Source organism: Nematolebias whitei, chromosome 21, assembly GCF_014905685.2.
Source record: "Nematolebias whitei isolate Nwh7 chromosome 21, NemWhi1, whole genome shotgun sequence".
Taxonomy (NCBI): Eukaryota; Metazoa; Chordata; class Actinopteri; order Cyprinodontiformes; family Rivulidae; genus Nematolebias; species Nematolebias whitei.
In genome coordinates this window covers 32427145-32448830 of record NC_056518.1, presented here as the reverse complement: position 1 = coordinate 32448830, position 21686 = coordinate 32427145, and the positions used below count along the sequence as shown (strand labels likewise).

The 21686-nt window shown below is 43.4% G+C and overlaps 2 protein-coding genes across 3 annotated transcripts in view; both read left to right on the top strand.

Moving 5' to 3' along the window:
* trim9 (tripartite motif containing 9) overlaps positions 1-5316 on the top strand; it is a 107974-nt gene extending 102658 nt beyond the window's left edge. Inside the window, exons 8-10 of the mRNA XM_037694619.1 lie at positions 1688-1991; positions 3990-4152; positions 4510-5316. Of these exons, the coding sequence (XP_037550547.1) occupies positions 1688-1991; positions 3990-4152; positions 4510-4587 (545 nt within the window). The 3' untranslated portion in view covers positions 4588-5316. The remainder of the gene's footprint in view (positions 1-1687; positions 1992-3989; positions 4153-4509) is intronic.
* Positions 5317-13500: 8184 nt separating this feature from the next.
* pygl (phosphorylase, glycogen, liver) overlaps positions 13501-21686 on the top strand; it is a 16276-nt gene continuing 8090 nt past the window's right edge. For both annotated transcript variants that reach the window (XM_037694617.1, XM_037694616.1), the window contains exons 1-11: positions 13501-13851; positions 13990-14091; positions 15311-15389; positions 16156-16259; positions 16917-17048; positions 18244-18355; positions 18486-18568; positions 18656-18793; positions 19683-19775; positions 20857-21003; positions 21292-21455. In XM_037694617.1, the coding sequence (XP_037550545.1) occupies positions 13534-13851; positions 13990-14091; positions 15311-15389; positions 16156-16259; positions 16917-17048; positions 18244-18355; positions 18486-18568; positions 18656-18793; positions 19683-19775; positions 20857-21003; positions 21292-21455 (1472 nt within the window). In that variant the 5' untranslated portion in view covers positions 13501-13533. The remainder of the gene's footprint in view (positions 13852-13989; positions 14092-15310; positions 15390-16155; positions 16260-16916; positions 17049-18243; positions 18356-18485; positions 18569-18655; positions 18794-19682; positions 19776-20856; positions 21004-21291; positions 21456-21686) is intronic.

Sequence of the window (21686 nt, the reverse complement as noted above, 5' to 3'; positions counted from 1 at the left end):
ATTAGGACAAAGTCTGACAAATTCCCGATTGGTTTATTTAGAAACGTTTCTCAGTATCTGGCAGTTTAATATGTAACTTATCTATACATTAGCTGCAAGCTAAGTGGGCTCAGCTGAGTTACTCACTCACTGGGATTTCCATTTTCCACACAAGCTATTACCCAACAAGCGGTCATCTCTTAGAAATATAGTTTCTTCAAATGATTGGTGTGGCCAAAGATGAACGTATGGGGACCAAGGCCACCACTGGCCACCCCCTGGCTCCTCCACTGCACCTGATGGTGGATAAAACCACTCGTTTCACTCACCAGGATCCGTCACTCTGCCTCGGATAAGAAACAAAACCTCCCTCTGTTCTTCAGGTTAACTCCTCCCCACTTGAATGTCTTGCATCAAAAACATTTAGGTTTACTTTGACTCCCTGTTCAATTCCAGAAAAACACTCATCTGGAAAATTGCATTCACACTTCAAATCCCTCAGTGAAGGGGGACACCGTTTGTTACTCTTTCTTTTTGTTTTTGTTTACTCCAGGTCTGTTGTGTTGTGTTTCTAGCAGATCTTAAGTTTTAGTTTGGAAAAAGTCTCGGTTCTTTTGGCCTCCGAGGTAAACCGGCCTCCCTGACCAAATCTACTTTTTACCCTCCCTCTGCACCGTCTGCACTGCTTGGCCTCTTTCTCCTCCCCTGCCTTCCTTCTCCCACTCCTCCTTTCTCCTCCCTTGGTTCCACGTTCCAGCTGGAGTCCCTCCATGTGACATTCAGTCTATAGGCGCAGGTATGATGGCTCCATCTCCTCCGGGCCGTCGCTCGTTTCATCAGTGAGGTCGTCCCACTCCGACCAGCAGGGGGGCAGTTTGCTGCTCTGTGGGCTCCACATATTAAACATTAATACACCCCTCCGTTATCCGTCTTTGCTTTATTTCTGCTGGGAAATAATAGCAGGTAATAAAAGCTGGGCTGCATGTGAGACAGTAAAACTTGAGACGCACATCCAGTGGAGCCCATAAAACCAACAAAGGCCCGCCTGCTTCTCGCCCACATTTCTCTGTATAGACTCTGAGACAAAATGCTGTATACACACTAAATACTAACAGTTACTACCTTTTTCTGAAACTGAGTCAAGCAGGTTTGCAAATTTAGCATTTGAGCATTTTGCTGCGATTCTGAGACCAACCCAACACACTTCCTGTTAGCTTGAGCAGGTTTTTGTGTGCGAAAATAATGAAGTTAGGCAAAAAATTTTATTGAAAACGTTGAACGTACAAACATGAGACTAGCCACGATTCCTTTAAGGAATGCTTATTGTCCGCCACATTTCACGTCAGAGTTTTAAACTGAGATCATTCAACGATGAGAGACGACGGAGTTGGAGCTGATCAACCCATAAAATTAAGATTTGTAAATTTGTAAAATGTGTGACTCAGTTTCTTTGTTCTGACATCATTAGGAGCAATAAGTCAAATAATTTAAGTTATATAATATAATTATAAGAATTATGAACTTTGATGAATTAGTGATGGATCTTCGTTTCATCTGTTTTGTTATCATTCTCTCCATTCAGATGTTTTTACAGTACCCTCCCCTCCAGGGTCATGTCATGTGTGTAAAAGTCCCCATCATCACCCCCTCCCCCACTGCGGTCAGTCACATCATTAACGCCGAGCGCTCCTTCCTCTGTGCCGCACAGTTGCCTGGTTCACCTTTGACCCGGCGTCCGCGCACCCAGACATCGTCTTCTCCAACGACAACCTGACGGTGTCGTGCAGCAGCTACGATGACCGGGTGGTGATGGGCAACACCGCCTTTTCCCGCGGCGTTCATTACTGGGAGATGACGGTGGACCGCTACGACAACCACCCCGACCCGGCCTTCGGCGTCGCCCGGGGCGACGTCCTGAAAGATGCGATGCTGGGGAAGGACGACAAGGCCTGGGCCATGTACGTGGACAACAACCGCTCCTGGTTCATGCACAACAACTCACACACCAACAGGTAGGAAAGTCGCATTCGTAACTCGCAATTTTTGCGCACGTGTTAAAAATTAGGTTTAAAAAGCCAAGAAAACAGGAAGCTTCATCGTCAGGGCTTTTACGGTTTAAGGCGGGCGATAATGTTTTCCGCTGTGCTTGTGTGTGTTTTGGATTAGCAAAATATCTCATACACCACTGGATATATTTTAATAAAACTCTCAGAAAGTAAACATTAGATGTACATGTACACAAGATGGCATCCACAGCAAACGCAGAAGTATGAAGATAAACGAGTCTCAAAAGTAGAAGCAAATGCTAAAACCAGTTTTTCTAATGTTCCCATTTCAGTTTGCACAAGTAGGAATGTTCTGTGCACGTAAGTTGTCAAATACGTGCACACAAATGACCTGCTGCGCACGGATCAGTCAACACAAGCGCACGGCTCAACCTGCCTCTAAAATGTGACTATAATTTCTCAGTAGTTTAATTTAATTATATATTGTGTGTATACACACACACTTATGTATATAAATAATGTAATATATATAGTGACTCAGTCAGTCGATCTGTATAAATAAAGGTTAAATTTAATTAAATAAATACATATATTGCCGATAAATTTCCCACAAAGAGAATAATCTGCTCATTTTAGGTTTATTTTAATCATACATTTCACAAAATTAACATTTTGGAATCCAGTAATATTAAGTAAGTGCATGTTTTTTAATGTAGGGTTTATGAGTTACTGTGTCAAGTTATAAATGTGTTTTTTCCCCAACAACTCAGTAAATCTGATACGGTCAGATGTCCCAGCTTTTCTTCAGCCTTGAATGCAGCATTACTCTTTGTGAATCCGTCTCAAACGTCACATTCACAGGCAGCTCGTGTTGACTGATCCGTGCGCAGCAGGTGGTTTGTGCACATGTATTTAACAATGTATTTGTGCAGAATAGTCCTACTTGTTCATTTTCAATGTGTACATTTGAAAAACTGTTTATGCATTTGTGAATCTTGTGTGACTAATGTATTTTTCAGCCTGTAAGTTGTGTTTTTTGCATAATTTGCATGCCTTATGACTTATAGGCTGAAGCGACGTATTTATGGATTTTTTCCCATATTTATAAACCAATTTTTGGCTGAGATATGACTGTTTTCATTCATTCTGACTGAAAAAAAATTTGAACAGTACCATTTTTATCCATTAGATGGCAGCAGATTAGTAGTAACAGTAAGGCATGTTGTTGTATCATGTAATAGGTAAACATGGCTATAAGGACAAATTCAAAAAAGTTCAAGACAAAAACAAATGGACTTTATTTATTTATTATACTTTATTGTTTTTGTATTGAACTTTTTTTTAATTTACCATGTCCTGGATGACTGAGAATCTTCATCAGCCATTAATGACACAATCAGCCTGCCATAGTCTCCCCACCTTCGTTCTGCTGTTGCACGGAGCATCAGTCAACCAGCTTCATTTTGCTGCACTGCCCCGGCGAAAGCAGATAATTTGATCATTAAAGTTCATTTATTAAGTAAAAGTTCAACTGAGACACACCTTTGCTATAATTTAGAGCAAACAAATAATTGTTTTTAAGTGTTAATCTTGTTAAATTCTTGTTAAAGCCCTCCTGTGCACGCTCCCGCAGCTGCCATTTCCACGTTTTTAGACATATTTGGACTGATGCGACTTATAGGGCGGTGCGACTTATAGGGCGGTGCGACGGGTACGGCGGAAATCACGGTCCTTTTGAGATTGATTTATCTCCATACAAACGGGACCTTAACTCTTGGTTTGGTAGTAGCTGAGACTGATCTTCATCGTATAGTCCAAGAGCTGCACATTGAACCATTCACAACGTGTCCTCTGAGATCAGGATCTCACAATACGGCACGAGGTCATAGCTGCAAATCCATCTATCAACATTAGACGCTCTTAGTTTGAAAATGTGGCATGACAGGAAACATAAGCATTTGTTTATGTTAGACCTTTATTTTCTTAAACTGTGTTCCTGTGCAGGACGGATGGTGGCATCGCTAAAGGCTCCACCATCGGGGTGCTGCTGGACTTCACACGAGGACTCCTCATCTTCCTCATCAATGATGAGCAGCAGGGTCCGGTCGCCTTTGAGGGCCTGGACGGCTCGTATTACCCCGCAATCAGCCTCAACCGAAATGTCCAGGTACGTAAATGACTGTGCTCGTGCTCAGAGGGAGGTCTGCTTCACTCCAGATAGTCGTTTCAGGGAATCAGAAATATTTCTGATGGTTTTATTCGGCTGATGCGTGAACTGAGACGCCTCTTCTGGTCGTCAGGCAGGCCGTTAACAAATGTGGGGTTTCAAACTGAGCGGAGGAAGCTGCTAGGTGCAGGAGCAGGGATTGTTTTTTAGCTGATGTCTCTGGGTGGGGGGAGGGGGGCACATATTCATCAGTTGAGGAAGAAGATCCACAGCCCCACCTGCAGGCAACATGACGCAAACATCTCACCATTTATGGTTTTTGATTGATTGATTGATTTTGGTGACTCTTTTCTTCAGATCACACTGCACACTGGTCTACCCATCCCTGATTTTTACACCCCTGGGGAGGCAGATCCAACCAGCTCTGTGTGCTAAAGACTCTCCTCAGCGCCTTGGAGGAAAACCAGGATTTCCCACATCTCCTCTTCTCGCCTCCCCCTGTCCATCCAAACCAATGACCCCCCCACAGACACTCCACGGACGGCAAGCCATTCAGTCCTGAGCCATATGTTGCAGAACTTTGGACATAAGATCACGAGCAGGACAATGTCCACGCATCCGGCGCTCTGCCACCCTGAAGGATTTCAACTGAGCTAACTTCAACAATCAAGACGGGAAATTAAAGGAATGTTTAGAGAGTTTGGTAAACGTGCTCATCTGTGTCTGGGTCAAGACTTTCAGTAAAACGGACGAAGAATGGAACTCCACCGTTTTAGTTTTGCAGACAGGAAAGAGTGAAGCTTTAGCTGCATCATCATCAGGAGACTGTGAATGTAAAGGTTTCCCAAAATGTCATATTCTTTCTATAAAAATGTGCTTCGTTCATGAATGGGTTTGTTAGAAACGGCAGAAATCTGATCTGAACTGATCTTTAGATTTTATCCTTCACGCTCACACCTTTGTTTCAGACTCATGACTGGTTTAAAACCCCGAGAGGAGAATGAGTCGGTGTTTGTCACTGTTTGAGCGGGGGTGAGTCGCGGACCAGAACTTTAGTTAGCCGTCTTATCCAGCTCCTCGTCTGTGTCCACAAACTGCTTTTTTCAGTGGCTTAGCTCAAGTGAAACGTCTACGTTTTTCAAAATGACAGCATTAATCGCTGCTGGAAGCCCGGCCTTTATTCTGCCTTTACGTGCAGTGATCTCTAAAACTGGAGCCAGGGAGCGGTTGTGGTTCTATGTTCATGTTACGTACAATAAATGGGTTAAAGACTGTAAGGATGTTTTTAAAAGGTGCTAAAGCAGCTTGCGTAGGTTTGGCTTTTTAAATTTTATTTTACTGTGATTGAATACTGGTAGTTTTGTAATATTGTTATGGAAATATTCTATCACGAAGAGGTGTATTGTTAAATAAGTTATTGATGTTTAAAGAGTTTTTCCAGTAAGATTTTATCATTTTACAAGTGTAAAGCTATAATAGCAGATAAAACTTTTTGCTTGAAAGGTTTAGTTTGGAAATTGTTGTTGAGTTGAAGAGGCTTTTTAGTTCGGTTTTCTACTAAATCAACAGAGAAGACGAGACACTCGGAGTTTGGTTGGCATCATGTTTTGGATCAAAAGTCTTTTCAGTTGAAAATAACTAAGTGAAACAAAATGCTAATGCTACCATAGAAACAGGACAAGCACAATGACTATTATGTATGAATAATTTCAATATGTGGAATTAAACTGTGATAGTTTGAGTCTAACTCTTCACTGAAAGTATGATCAAAAAACGCAACTTAAAAATGCTAACATTTGCTAACTAGCAAAACAATGTCTCGCTCTTTGCACAAAGTATGAAAGTGGGAAATCTATTGCCCATTAGCATGCTAACATGTGCTACATACTGACATGAGTCAGTATGTAGCACATGTTAGCATGCTAACATGTGCTACACATTGACTCATCAGTACTGTATCCATACTGACTCATGTCAGTATGGATACAGTACTGATGAGTCAATGTGTAGCACATGTTAGAATCAGAATCTTAATCAGCTTCATTGCCACTGCACCGAAGCGTAGTGAAATTACAATGTTAGGAAGCTAACGTGCTATATACTTTATCTAGAGCATTACGATGACAAACAGGAGCTCTATTAGTACAATAACGTATGCTAATCTAAATAAAAACTGAGTCCAGTATTAGAAATAAATCTTAGCAATAGTCAACAACTTGTCCTTTTGTGCCAAGTGTTGCTGTTATTTTTCTGCTGAAAGTACCTCATTCTTTCAAGTTGTTACTGAAAATCACCGCACCCGGTTAGGCAGAAACGCAACGTGATCTTTACATTTCTGTTTTTGTTCATGTGAAATAAAGAAGGAGAATCACAGTAAGAATGGAAACACCTCCGTCTGCTGCACAGCAATGGTCAGCTTCGCTGCAAACGACAAACTTTGTAAAACAATAAAATTAAACGAGCACCTTCTGACAGAGAATTTACTGCAGCTGAACCTGCTGCTGACTTGGTGAAAGGATGTCTGCAAGGGGCTTGCATCCAAGTGCAAAATATAACATGCCGACGGTCAGGTTGAAGGAAATATCGTTTCAGGCCTTCTGAAAGGTCGCCGTAGCCCTGAGATGTACGGTGCATATCTAGCATACGCATAAGGTGCTATCCTGTGTTTGAGCTTCATGGGTGTGCCTTTTCCTGTTTGTAGATCCCAGAACATTTAAGAAACTTTGCTACAAACCATCTACTCCTCCACAGAGTCAGCTGTAACATCTGCCTGCTGCTACACTTTTCTACCATCAAAGGGCAAATTTAGCATCACTCCAGTTTCCTTTGAAAATCAATGAAACATCAAGTTTCTTCACTAAAACGGCTGCACACAGTAAATATGATCATCTCCCACGTTGTGCTGCGTGTGCACGTGCACTGACAACAGCAACAGCTTCGAGTGTTTCAGCGTAAAACATTTAGTTGTCCATAATTACAAATACTGAACCATAACACCGTAAATGATTTTGTTACTTTGCTAAACAGACCAAAAGATGCATTTGGTTTTTTTTTCACACACACACACAATTTATTACTATAATATACAAATAATTTATTCACTATATTTTTTTAATAAATGAATTTTGTGCATTACATCTTTATTAAAATAATAAAATGAACATTCTGTTGAATTATCTAGCCATATTTAATATAAATTGTGCTTACAACTGACCCAAATGTGAACTGAACACCTGAAAAGGTTGACGTTTGGTATGATTGTAGTTCCTAAACCGCCTAAAAACTCTTTCACTTTGTTAAATCAAACAATAAAGAGCCCCACTGAACTTTTCATAATCAATAAAAATGAGCACCCAGTCGCCGGCCGACACTGGGTGTTGTATCTCTAATAGTGCATACAATGTGTGTCTGTGTCTGAGTGTGTGTCTGTTTCAAAATTTTAAAATATACTGACTTGGACAATGTGTCTCATGGGGTAACAAAAACAAGTATAGGTGTGTGTGTGTGTGTGTGTGTGTGAGAGAGAATTATTACATCAATAACTCCAAAGTGATTATTTGACCCTTCTTGAGGTGAATTAGTTTTATTCATGTTGACTCTGAGTCATCTCTGCAGAGAACTTTATGAATATAGAAAATAAATTGTTCTTACTATGTTTTCCACATATAGATTGCATTGATTGTCAAAATTTTATATGTATTATTGCCATATTACTCTTAATCTGATTATTTGAAGTATTTAATGAGCCTCTGTGTTTCTTGTATGTGTGAATATTCAATAAATAAACAAATAGGTGTGAACAAGACAATATGTTGTCTGGAAGATTGATTTGCTGCCTTGTTTGGAAAAAGAGCAATGATTAAACTTTTAAGCATTGTTCTTAACTCACATGTGAATTCCTTAACAAGAACTGGAACAGGAGACCACAAGGCAGAGACACACTAGGGAACACAATTCTGACACTTGTGTCTTTCCTTTTTGATAAATCCTATAGGAAGGGTTGGCTTGAGTTTCCTGAGCTATCCCTTAGTTATGCTGCTACAGACTTACCGTATTTTTCAGTATATAAGTCACACAATTTACATGCCCTGTGACTTATAGGCCGATGCAACATATTTATGGATTTCTTCCCATATTTATAAACCATTTTTTGGCTGAGATATGACCGTTTTCATTAATTCTGACTGAAAAAAAAAACCCCAGTAAATTTTCAGCCACTAGATGGCAGCAGAGTAGTAGTAGCAGTAAGGCATGCCATTGTATCATGTAATAGGTAAACGTGGCTATAATGACAAATTCAAAAAAGTTCAAGACAAAAACAACTGGATTTTATTTATTATATTTTATTGTTTTTATTCTTGAACTTTTTTGAATTTACAATGTCCTGGATGACTGAGAATCTTCACCAGTTTTTAATGACACAATCGGCTTGCCATAGTCTCCCCACCTTCGTTCTGCTCGCTGCTTGGAGCAAGTCAAACCAGCTGCACCGGCCCGGCGAAATGCAGCTGATTTGACCATTAAAGTGCATTTATTAAGTAAAAGTTCAACTGAGACAAACCTTTGCTATAATGTCGAACAAACAAATAATTGTTTTTAAGTGTTAATCTTGTTAAATTATTGTTGTTAAGGTCCTCCTGTGCACACTGCCGCCATTTGGCAGCCCATCGATTTTTGGCACAACACGGGCCCATATTTCTGGGTTGTCAGCGGTGATGCATAATAGATGCGACGTATACGGCGAAGTGACATTTATGGATTTTTCCACAATTTAGACATATTTGGACTGATGTGACTTATAGGACGGTGTGACAAGTACGGTGGAAAATACGGTAGAATGCTGGAGGACAAACTGACCACATTTCCTCCCTCTGCTTTTGTTTTTACTTGCACTACTCTACCTGTTTGTATTTGTAATTATTTATATCATTAATGTGTTTTTCCCTTTGTATTTTTGCTATAGAGACTACAACTGGACCAGCCATTTTGCATTTGTCTCAATTGCTTTCCTGTCTCTTTAACCCCAACCAGTCAAGGTAGATGGCTGCCCATCCTGAGTCTGGTTCTGCTGGAGGTTTCTTCTTGTTAAAAAGAAGTTGTTTTCTTTCCACTGTCGCTTGTGGGCTGCTTAGGATGGGAAATGTTGACAGTAGATACTCAACATAATCTGCTGGCGTCCTTAGTGATATGAGCCCTGCTTACTCAAACCTGTTGATCAATATCCTCTATTGATCCAAAGTCAGCCAGTTATTTCTCCTGTTGATGATCCAGTCCTTTTCTGGAGGTCCAAAGTCCACCCTTACTTATCGACTCCATCTAGACTACCTGCAAGCTTCAAATCACAATAAAAAAACTACTATTACAAGATCTATGGTTTTGCTAAATTAAAAAAAAAGATTAATTCAGGACCAGTGTTCTGTCAAGTCCAAAAGCACAAAAAGAGTTCTCTCTCTAAAGCTTAAAAATAAAAGTTCAACATAAAAGCAGATTCTCTTAACCCTCCCATCACCCCACAGCCATTAAAATGGCCCTACGAACAGAAGAGCCAAACAAATTATCTGCTTTCCCAGTCCAAATGCAAAAATAAATTAATGAAATAAAGGTTCAAAATGGTTAAAAGCAGAAGGCCTAGACTGTAACGGGGTTTATCAGGGTACCATAATGCTTTAAGCATGGATGAACTGTGGTACTTCAGTCCAAAGTTCATCTGTTCAGAGCGTTGGCAAGTGATCAGGTATAGGAACTGGATTCCCTAAGTTTCCATTTTTAGGCCTTTGGGGCCTTTTAACACTTAAATAACTTTTATTAGTTGGCATTTTATGATGCATGCGAATGTTTTTGTAGAGCCCTGAGATGACTTCTGGTGTGAATTGAGTTGAACTGACTGTTGGAGACTATATATATATCCATCCATCCATCCATTATCTTTACCCGCTTCTTTCTTTTCGGGTTGCAGAGGTCACTGGTGCCCATGTTCAGCAATCACTTTGCAAGAAGCGTGGGACACACTGGACAGGTCTCCAGTCCATCACAGAGACACATCGAGACAAACAACCATTCACTCTCTCACTCAGACCTAGGGACAATTTAGAGTTACCAATCAGCCTAACATGCATGTTTTTGGTCTGTGGGATGAAGAGTACCCGGAGAAAACCTACACATGCATAGCAAGAACATGCAAACTCTACCCAGAAAGGCCCCTGGACCAGGATTTGAACCAGGGCAACCTTCTCGCTGAGAGACAACAACTCTACCAGCTAGTAAAAACAATTAGTATAATCATTGATTTTGATGTGTAAAAAGTAACAGAGAACGTCAAATAAGACAGATAAAACTCTTGCTGAGGAACTTGCAACCAAGAAAATATGCCTGCTCTGACTGGACTTAATGTTCTGACTGAAACTGGCCCTTGGTTTGAAATAACTTTTTGATTTTGGCCCCCTTATGTAACTGAGTTTGCCACCCCTGAGCTGTGTTGTATGGTGGAGACAGAGACATGGACAAAAAGACAAGAGACAGATCTGGAAGTGGCAGAAATTAAGATGTTGAGGTTCTCCTTAGGGGAGACAACAATGGATAAGATAAGGAATGGACTGTAAATGGTAAATTGACTGTACTTATAGCATCTTTCTATTTTATCAAGATACTCAAAGCTCTTTCCTACACAATCTGTGCCTCATTTACCCATTCATACAGCACTCTACTATATCTATACAAAGACTAATCAGAGCTTTATCACATTCACACATTAGAGGCAATGAGGGGTTCAGTGTCTTGCCCAATGCCCAGGGACACTTCATTATATGACTGCTGGTAGAATCGAACCCCCAACTCTCCCATTGGAATATGTCTGCTCTAACCAATTAGCCAAAGATGCTCCAGGAATAAAGATCATCAGAGGTACAGCACAGGTTGAACAACTGGGAGATAACGTTAGAGAGGCCAGACTGAGATGGTTTTGACATGTCCAGAGGAGGGACAGTGGGTGTATTAGTAGAAGGATGTTAAAAATGCAGCTGCCAGGAAAAAGACAAAGAGGAGATATATGGATGCAGTAAGAGAGGGTATGGAGGTAGTTGGAGTGAGGACAGAGTGAGATGGAGGAGGATGCCTTGCTGTGGAGACCCCTGAAGAGGGCACAGCCTAACAAAGAAGAACAATGAAGACCTTTGTAAACACTCTTTAGAGTCCAGACTATTGCATCAGATGTTTATAAGTCACCCTCTGGGAGTGAAAATGGACCCTTCCATGAAGCTAAACAGTCATGTAAACACGATTGTTAAATCATGTTGTTGTTTTTCCAGTTGAGGCGACTGTCTAAAGCCCATACTGTCCAAAACTAAGCTTGAGACAGTAATACATGCTTTCATAACATCCAGGCTTGATTAATGCAATGCTCTTCTTTCAGACATTTGCAACTGGTTCAAAATGCTGCAGCCTGATTTTTAACGGGTACAGGCAAAAGAGAACACATTACTCCAGTTCTGGCCTCCCTTCACTGGCTCCCGGTTCACTTTCAAATTCCTTTTAAAATCTTTCTGTATGTTTTAAAACTCTGAAAAGTTCTCCCCCCTCCTATCTCAAAGATCTGCTGCAGCCATATTTCCCACAGCACTCTCTGAGGTCAGCAGATACATTTATTGGTTCCAGGCACTCCTTTTAAGCTCAGAGGTGACAGAACCTTCTCTGTTGCAGGTCTAAAAACTATGGAAAGAGTTACCACTGCATGTCAGGCAGGCTCCCTCGCTGGAGCATACAGGATCAAAACACAGATCATCTGGTGTTGAAAGCTACAGAATAGTAGTGAGTTTTTAAACGGGACTTGAAAACCGAGAGGGAGGGGGCCTGTCTGACAAGCAGAGGTAACTCGTTCCAGAGTCTTGGTCCTGCTACAGAGAAGGTCCTGTCACCTCTGCGCTTAAGACGAGTTCCTGGAACTGTGAGGAGCAACTGGTCCGCTGACCTCAGGGAACGTGGTGGGACATACGGTTGTAGTAGGTCAGAGAGATGGGGGGAACTGTTCAGTGATTTGTAGACATACATCAGTATTTTGAACTGGATTCGAAAGTGAACCGGTAACCAGTGCAGTGAGGCCAAAACTGGTGTAATGTGCTCTCTTTTGCCTGTACTGGTTAAAAATCGGGCTGCTGCATTCTGGACCAGTTGTAGTCGTGTAATGGAGGTCTGACTGATACCAAACAGGAGCGAATTGCAGTAATCAAGCCTAGAAGTAATGAATGCATGTATTACTGTCTCCAGGTTATTTTTGGACAATATGGGCTTCAGTTTAGACAGCCGCCTCAGTTGGAAGAAACATGATTTAACAATCATGTTTACATGATTGTTAAGTTTCAGGGAAGGGTCCATTATCACTCCCAGATTAGTGACTCTTTGTTTTTCTGACAGGGTTAGAGCGGAGAGGTCGATGCAGACTTTACACAAGCTGCAGCGCTACATTCATAATTCTCTCTTTTTCAGCTTATGAATTTCTTGAGTGTCATCCTGACTGGGTTCATGACTGACTGGTAAACAACATAACAGTAGTGTTTTTAAGGTGCAATGACCAAACGTGATGCATAGCCTCTGTAGTTGAGAGACGTGTGTGTGGTGTTCACCTACCTCTGTGATAAGAACGACGGTTTTCTGGTCATTGACTCTGAAAATCTGCAGGTCCTGCACCCATCCATTAGTAAATTGAAGGTGAGCTTTGAGAGATTTATAATTCCTGAACTGTTCGAGTGTGTAGGCGCTAGCTAAATAAATCTGGAAACTTTAATGGCGGCAACTCGTTCAAATCACTTGTCCACGCACGGTGTTCGTATGGATCAAGCACATATTACCCTTATTTTCTTAATGTAGCGCTCCTTTGCATCTTTGTTTAGATTTTCACAGTACAGAAATTTGAACTTGCTCTTCGCACGCTCCATTTATGTTCTGTTCCTTGTGTTTTCCCTGTCCTAAAACATGGCTACCGCTACCCAGAATGCAATGCGCCAATACGTAGTTGTTGCGCATTCTCTTAAAAAAAAAAAAAGTTCAGCTTCGACGTCGCGTGAAAAGTTACATTATTTGCACCAAAGGCTTTCCATACATCTGAACCGTGCGCAGCGATTCGTGCACGCGCATTAAAGTTTACGTCTTTGTCACTGCTGTGGAGAAAACAGCGCACGTGAGGCTGATCATTTGTGTGTTTCTGTCCGTGCAGGTTGATGCGTGGACGTTTCTGTGAACATTTGGAGACGTGTTGTGGAAAAATGCGGAAGTGAGCGAAGTCTTTGTGATTTAAAGTGAGCTCCGCAGAGTTGTTGTGTGTTGCAGCTGACAGGAAGCACCTCCTCCTGCAGCCTCCAATCAAACCCAGCGCGAGGAGGAGACTCCTGCATGAAACCTGCTGCTGCAGGGAGGCCCACGTTCAGTCCGAGAAGTTCTGCAGGTCCGCAAACACACCCTCCGAGCATGGCGACTCCTCTCACCGACCAGGAGAAGCGCAAGCAGATCAGCATCAGGGGGATCGTGGGGGTGGAGAACGTGGCGGAGCTGAAGAAGGGCTTCAACCGCCACCTGCACTTCACCCTGGTCAAAGACAGGAACATCGCCACTCCCAGGGACTACTACTTCGCCCTGGCCCACACCGTGAGGGACCACCTGGTGGGGAGGTGGATCAGGACCCAGCAGTTCTACTACGAAGCTGACCCAAAGGTACGGCCCAGAGGAGTCCTGAGGAGCAGGGACATGTCCTCCCTGTGTGTCCTCTGGAGGACACATAGGCTCCTCCACACCAAACATCTCAGTCCCAGCTGTGCTCCAAGAAGTTTTAAAGTTTCTTCTTGTTTCCAGAGGGTGTACTATCTGTCCCTGGAGTTCTACATGGGCCGGACTCTGCAGAACACCATGATCAACCTGGGTCTGCAGAACGCCTGCGATGAAGCCATCTACCAGGTGAGACCTTGGGCTCACAGAGGCCTGACCTCCACCGCTGCACACACAACCTGTGAATGAACCCAACCGAATGTTTACATACACCCTGTCACAGAGATTTCTGATGGCTCAAAACCAGAACAATGAAAAATAATGTTCTTTACATCGTTTGTGATGAGTTTCTCCACAGTCCCAGGTTCCCATGTTTGTCAGTGCTCGGTGTGGTTTGGTCCAAAGTGTCTGACTCGGGTCAGATGTTTTGGGTTTCTGCATCAGTTTGTTGGACTTTAGTCCTGGTCCTCCTGACAGAACTGGTGGACCTGAGTCAAGTTTGTTGTCTTTTCTATATGGGGCTAAGATCAGGACTTTAGGACAGATGCTCCAGAACATGGATGTCCATCCATCATCTTTACCCACGTCTTTTGTTTTGGGTCGCGGGGGTCACTGGTGCCCATGTCCAGACATCACTGTGTGAGAGGTAGGGGACACCCTGGACAGGTCTGCAGTCCATCACAGGGACACATAGAGACAAACGAGACAAACCATTCACTCTCTCTCTCTCTTTTGTTTGTTTACCTTTATGTGTCTGTCTGCTGAGAGACATTGTCCATTAGAAGACACATTTGTGTCCCAGCTTGAACTTCCTGGTTTTCAGGTGTTGGTTCAGTGTTTCCACATCATGATCTGTCCTCATGATGCCGTCTTTTTTTGTGAAGTCCACCAGTCCCTCCTGCATTAAAACAGCCCCACATCATGATGCTGCCACCCCCGTACATCATAGCTGGGATCTCAGCGTCCTCCTTTGTCCTCCAAATGTAACGATGGACATAAAGGACAAACTGTTCAGTTTCCTCAGACCACTGGACATGTCTCCAAACTTTAAGGTCTTTGTCCCTGTGTGCATTTATAAACTAATCTAGTTTTTATGTTGCTTCTGAAGTGATGTGTTGTCCTCACTGAGTGTCCTTTCGGTCCGTGTTGGTCCAGGATTAACCAATCAAAAGCTTCCAAAGCCATGACATCATCATCTGAGCTTTACAAAACTGTTTAAAGTCTTGCAGTCTTACTCAATGTAAACTTGTATTATTTGCACATTATTTGTCTTTTTAACAAAAATAAATAATTTGTGGAATCCTAGAACCGTAAAGTCTGATTCGATGTCAGCCATGTTGGATCTTCCACTCGGTGTATGTAAACATCTGGTTTTACCCGTGTGCTGATGTGAACTGCTCTGCTGCAGCTCGGCCTGGACATGGAGGAGCTGGAGGAGGTGGAGGAGGACGCGGGGCTGGGGAACGGAGGTTTGGGCAGACTGGCAGGTAAAAGGGCTGCGGCGCCTTCTTGAACTGGTTTTACTCCTAAAGGTCATCAGTTTTAGACAACAAACAGCGATTACTACTAGCTAGTTTCAATGTGCTGATCCTGGCCTTCGGCTGCTGTGATGTGTTAACTTCTACCTGCTCACAAGTACTGTAGAAATGTTAATATGTACATTATACTTCCCTGACACTGCCCAGTACTACAGTAAATATGCAAATGATATGTATTCTGCCATCACTGCACTACCTCTGTCTTAATTTGTATTCAGTGGTTACTGCTAGCTTAGCTGCTGCCTTGCTGGTCTTAGCCTTTAGCTCCTGCCTTGCTGGTCGTAGCCTTTAGCTCCTGCCTTGCTGGTCTTAGCCTTTAGCTCCTGCCTTGCTGGTCGTAGTCTTTAGCTGCTGCCTTGCTGGTCTTAGCCTTTAGCTGCTGCCTTGCTGGTCTTAGCCTTTAGCTGCTGCCTTGGTGGTCTCAGTCTTTAGCTGCTGCCTTGGTGGTCTCAGTCTTTAGCTGCTGCCTTGCTAGTCTTAGCCTTTAGCTACTGCTTTGGTGGTCTCAGCCTATAGCTGCTGCCTTGCTGGTCTTAGTCTTTAGCTGTTTCCTTGCTGGTCTTAGCCTTTAGCTGCTGGTCTGCTCCTCGTGTTTTTTTCTGATCATTTTAGCTGTAATAACTCTGTTCCATGTTTCTGTCATCTTAAACCTTTCCTCTGAATTCTTCCATTTCTGCAGTTTGAAGCTGAAATGTTCTTCTTTTTTCGGCCACAGCCTGTTTCCTGGACTCCATGGCAACACTCGGCCTTGCAGCGTACGGCTACGGCATTCGATACGAGTACGGCATCTTTAATCAGAAGATCAGAGACGGCTGGCAGGTAAAGCAGCTGTGAGGTCAGGGAGCGACAGCCTCTCTTATCGTCCTGAACTTTAAGATTTCCACGTCAAAGTCTAATGAGGTCAACGTAAAACCAGACTGGCTCAGAAAACAGCTCCAGCTAATGATTGACACGAGCTGCGGCTGCAGCGTGTTGCGCTGCCGAAGTGGCGTAAGTTCCTCAGAAGCCGACTTTTGTTGGCTTTAGATGACAAAACAAACATTGCATATTTTGAGGTCAGAGGTCACAAAACTGCAGGCTTTTGCTCTTTTGTGTCCCGCCGGCTGTTGGCAGTTCGGCCACTCGGTGTAAACACGTCCCTCTGAACTCTGAACCTGCTCACACACACACACACACACACACACACACACACACACACACACTCTGAACCTGCACACACACACTCTGAACCTGCACACACACACTTGGTGTTTATACTCACGACACCCAGCTGCTGCTGAGAGCTACTGACTGAAAACAGCGTCTTGTTTGCGCCGTTAGGAGAATGTCCTCACTCGAACGTCCTCACTCGAACGTCCTCACTCGAACGTCCTCACTCTTGCTCCTGTCTGACTTGAGTCTCCAGGAGGAAGAGCTCAGATGTGTGTTTCACTCCCTGACTTGGGTTTAATGTCTTTGTGACCTTTGCTGCTGCAGGTGGAGGAGGCCGATGACTGGCTGAGGCACGGGAACCCCTGGGAGAAGGCTCGGCCCGAGTACATGCTGCCCGTCCACTTCTATGGACACGTGGAGGAGACGAGAGACGGGCCTCGATGGGTGGACACCCAGGTGTTTACTGAAAACTCCACGAGGGTTTTTAAAAATGCATGAATAGTTTCCTCAAATGATTAGGGTGGCCGAAGATTCATCTGTGGTGGCTGAGACCACCAGTGGCCACCCCCTGGTTCAGCCATTGAACCTGGAGGTGGATAAAACCGATCCCTACACTCACCAGGATCCGTAGCTCTGCAAAAAATAAAAAAACACTTTCCTCTGTTCTTCTCCACAGTGGAACTTCTACCCACTTGAGTTGCACCAAAAACATTTAGGTTTATTTTAAATCCCTGTTCCCTGGGGGGAGTGGTGGTGCAGAGGTTAGAGAAGGTGGGCGTGTGATCGGAAGATCGCCGGTGCAAGCCCCGGTACCGACAACATCAAAAATGTGGGTGGGGTAGGTGAAGCACCCACACCTGCCCCCACCCTCATTCGCCCCACCCTGGGCCCATGAGCAAGGCCCTTAACCACCATTTGCTCCTAAACAGGTCTCTCTTGAAAATGAGTTCTCGTGGCTCAATGAGACTACCTGGATAAATAAAGGTAAATGAAAAAAATAAATAAAAATGTTCAGTTCTAGAGAAACACTCCTCTTGAAAACTACAAACATTCAAACCCGTCAGCGACGGGGGACATCGGTTGTGTTTGATAGGGCAGCCATCTTAAATTGGGTTGACTCCAGTGGTTCCTCAGATGTCCATCTGAAGATTACTGTCTGTTTATTTCAGATGGTTCATGAGATATTTTGCTAAAAAAACAAATGTCTATGGCAGCAGTTGAGAATGAACTCCTCTAATTAACTTGGCTCCTCTAATCTGTGGTGTTCCTCAAGGGTCTATTTTAGGTCCACTGCTTTTTAATCTTTACATGTTGCCTTTGAGGTCCATTTTTAGAAAATATAACATCCCTTTTAATTGTTTTGCTGATGATGTTCAGTTGTATCCGGGTCTCAACAGTGGTGGTTAAAAGTAAATTTCTTATTTTATTGTTGTGTTTAATTAACTTTCTTGTGTTTCCTGAGTGGCACAAGATGTTTTTTGTTTTTTTCTAATTTGGCTCGGTTGTAAAGCACTTTGGTCAGCTTTTGTTGTTTTTATGTGCTATAGAAATAAATTGACATTGACACCTATGGCAGTTGAGAATGAACTGGCTCACGTGGGCCTTCCTGGTTTGTTGTGGCTTCCTGACTGGGACTGTTCTCACCTGGCAGGTCGTCCTGGCGATGCCGTACGACACGCCCATCCCCGGCTACATGAACAACACGGTGAACACCATGAGGCTGTGGTCTGCCCGCGCACCCAACGACTTCAACCTGAAGGACTGTGAGGACTTTGTCACTAAAAGAAAATACAACAGTTTCAGAGTTTCCTTAAAGTTTTCAACAGATGAAGCTTCACAAGACTGAAGGAAGCTGCTGTAACTGTGGTTCTTCCTGTCTTTGTCTGACTGTAGTCAATATAGGAGATTACATCCAGGCTGTTCTGGACAGAAACTTGGCAGAGAACATCTCCCGGGTGCTCTACCCCAATGACAACGTGAGCTCAGCCTTTGTCCGTCAGACGCTCCACGTGCCCCTCACACACGTCGGTCTGAACGAATCCTCTGCTCTGAATGTGTCACAGTTCTTTGAAGGGAAAGAGCTCCGTTTGAAGCAGGAGTACTTTGTCGTCGCCGCCACACTCCAAGACATCATCCGCCGCTTTAAGACCACCAAGGAGGGCAGCCCCACCCGCACCTCCTTCGAGAACTTCCCAGACAAAGTAAGCGTCACGATCTTTGCTGTTTGCAAACGTGGTTGCTACTTTAGAGTGGAACATTACCACACTTTGATTTTGTAACATTGCGTCAGCATTTATTCTCCTTTTTTTTTTTGTACTTCTTCTGCACAAACTTGCAGGACTGGCATGGAACCATTCATGGCTTCATGTTGGTGAAAACAGATAAAGGAAGTGACGAAAAGTCAGAGCTCACCAGCTTTAAAAATGTTAAATATTGTAAGGAATGTGTTTTTATTAGGTTAGTTCATCTTTTACAAATCACCTATTGTCGAAGCTTCAACATTCACATTTGAAACCCGTGCCTTCGTGTAGAAAGTTGTTTTTCTCTGCAAAAAGAAGCTGACTCTTGTTTACTGATTTTTTTTTTTATTTAAAGCTATGTGTGAAAGATGCTATGCTAAAGAGCTCAAACCACACCGAGCGTCCGCCATTTTGAGAAAAGAAAAAAAGGAAAGAGAGACAGTTCATGTCACGTCAAGGGTCTTCTCTCCTATTTTTCTTAGAGACACGCCGCTCGCTCCCTCACTATCCATCCTTCCGTTCAAACTGTATTATACTGCCATTCACTGGTCAAAAAAAGGTACTACACACAAAACAAATTAACTAACATTTCTTCTTAAATTTGACAATAATTACTAATTATTGTCAAATTTCAAACAATATTATCGTTTATCACAATAATTTCTGAGACAATTAATCGCCCAGCAACATTAGTTATCGTGACAGGTCTATCGTTAAGTTCCACCAAAACAAGCTGATAGTTGTTTTATTCCCTCATTGTGGTCCAAACGGTGCACGCCTGGGTCCAAACACCTGTTCATACCCTGAGCGTTGTGTTGGAGCAGGTGACTGTAGACCTCCATGTTTCCAGGTTGCCATCCAGCTGAACGACACTCATCCTGCCATGGCCATCCCCGAGCTCATGAGGATCTTTGTGGACATTGAGAAACTCGAATGGGACAAGGTGGGATTTTATTTTCATGTCTTGTTGGGAGGGGGTGGAATGGCGGCTCAGTTGGTAGAGCTGTTGCCTCTCGGCGAGAAAGTTTCTGAAATGGTTGTTTGTCTCCATGTGTCCCTGTGATGGACTGTCCAGGGTGTCCCCCGCCTCTCACACAGCGACTGCTAGACATGGGCACCAGTGACGCCCGTGACCTGAAACGGAAGAAGCAGGTACAGATGGACGGATGGAAAAACTCTTAAGAAGATCCATTCATCCATCATCTTTACCCACTTCTTTCTTTTCAGGTCACAGGGGTCACTGGTGCCCATGTCCAGCAGTCACTGTGTGAGAGGCAGGGGACACCTGGACAGGTCTCCAGTCCATCACAGGGACACATAGAGACAAATGAGACAAACAACCATTCACTCTCTCTCTCACCTAGGGACAGTTTAGAGTTACCAATCAGTCTAACGTGCATGTTTTTGGTCTGTGGGAGGAAAAGTACCTGGAGAAAACCCACGCAGCACGGAGAGAACATGCAAACTCCACACTGAAAGACCAGGAGGCAAACCTGCGATCTTATCTCTGAGAGGCAACAGCTCTACAACTGCACCACCGTGCCGCCACAAGTTAACCAAGTCGTTACTTCAAACAAGCAGAAAAGAAGCTAAAATCAGCTAAACTGTTTCTAAAAGCTAAAATTAGCGAAGTCATAGCTTTGATCTAGATTTAGAATTATATTTTTAAGGGACATGAAGAGAGTCTAATATGATTCTACGGAGAGAACGTTTTAAAATAAACTAAATCAAAGTTTTAAAATGCCGCGAGTCGTCGTTCACTAGACCCAACGGAGCAGAGCAGGTTGATTGAATCTGATGTTGGTAGTTTGACTGCAGGAGTGTGAGGAAGAACCTAAACAGGAACCATTAAACACTGAATCACACAATCAGGAAGTTCTGGACAAGTCTGAGCAGGTCGGATGACTGCGGTCCAAACCACGGGGAGGGACAGGAGAAACGGACACCTTTTAATGTCGTATGAAACGTGAAAGTTGTGATGTGAACGAGTTGATTTTTATTGAGTGCTGGTTGGTCCTTTGCAGGCCTGGGACTTGACCCGGCGCACGTTTGCCTACACCAACCACACAGTCCTGCCCGAGGCTCTGGAGCGCTGGCCTGTGAAGCTGCTGGAGAAGCTGCTGCCCAGACACCTGCAGATCATCTACCAGATCAACCAGACCCACCTGGATGTGAGGACGGCTCTTTTCATTAACGGGACGTTGTGTTTACTGCTTCTGCTCACTTTGTGCTGTTTTATCAGTTCATATGTCAAAATGTTGTGCTGAGACTTTTGTAATTGTTCATCACTAGACAGCTCAGAGGTCACGGTCACAAGTCAAGGTCAAATGTTATACAAGGTCTTTGATCTCCATGCTGTTGCTATAGATTTCTGAATATTAGTCTTGTTAACTCACCTTCCTCTTGGTTGCACCAGTGATTTGTGAGCCGTGCTGCTGTGTTGTTGTTGCTTTCTGCAGAAAATCGCAGCTCTTTTCCCAAAAGACATGGACAGACTGAGGAGGATGTCTCTGATTGAAGAGGACGGGTGTAAGAGGGTGAACATGGCACATCTCTGCATCGTAGGTTCGCACGCTGTCAACGGAGTGGCTCAGATCCACTCCAACATCATCAAGACTGAAATGTAAGCCCCAGGTCTGACTGACGGACCCGCTGGTGTCCCTTCAGTTTTCTAAAGCGAGGTGCAAACTTTGGTTTCTGCTCCTCAACTTTTCACCCGAACAGCATGTCATCATGTCGCATGACGACATGATGACATGCTGTTCATGTTGTCATGCAACATGACATGCTGTTCATGTCGCATGACGACATGATGACATGCTGTTCATGTTGTCATGCAACATGATGACATGCT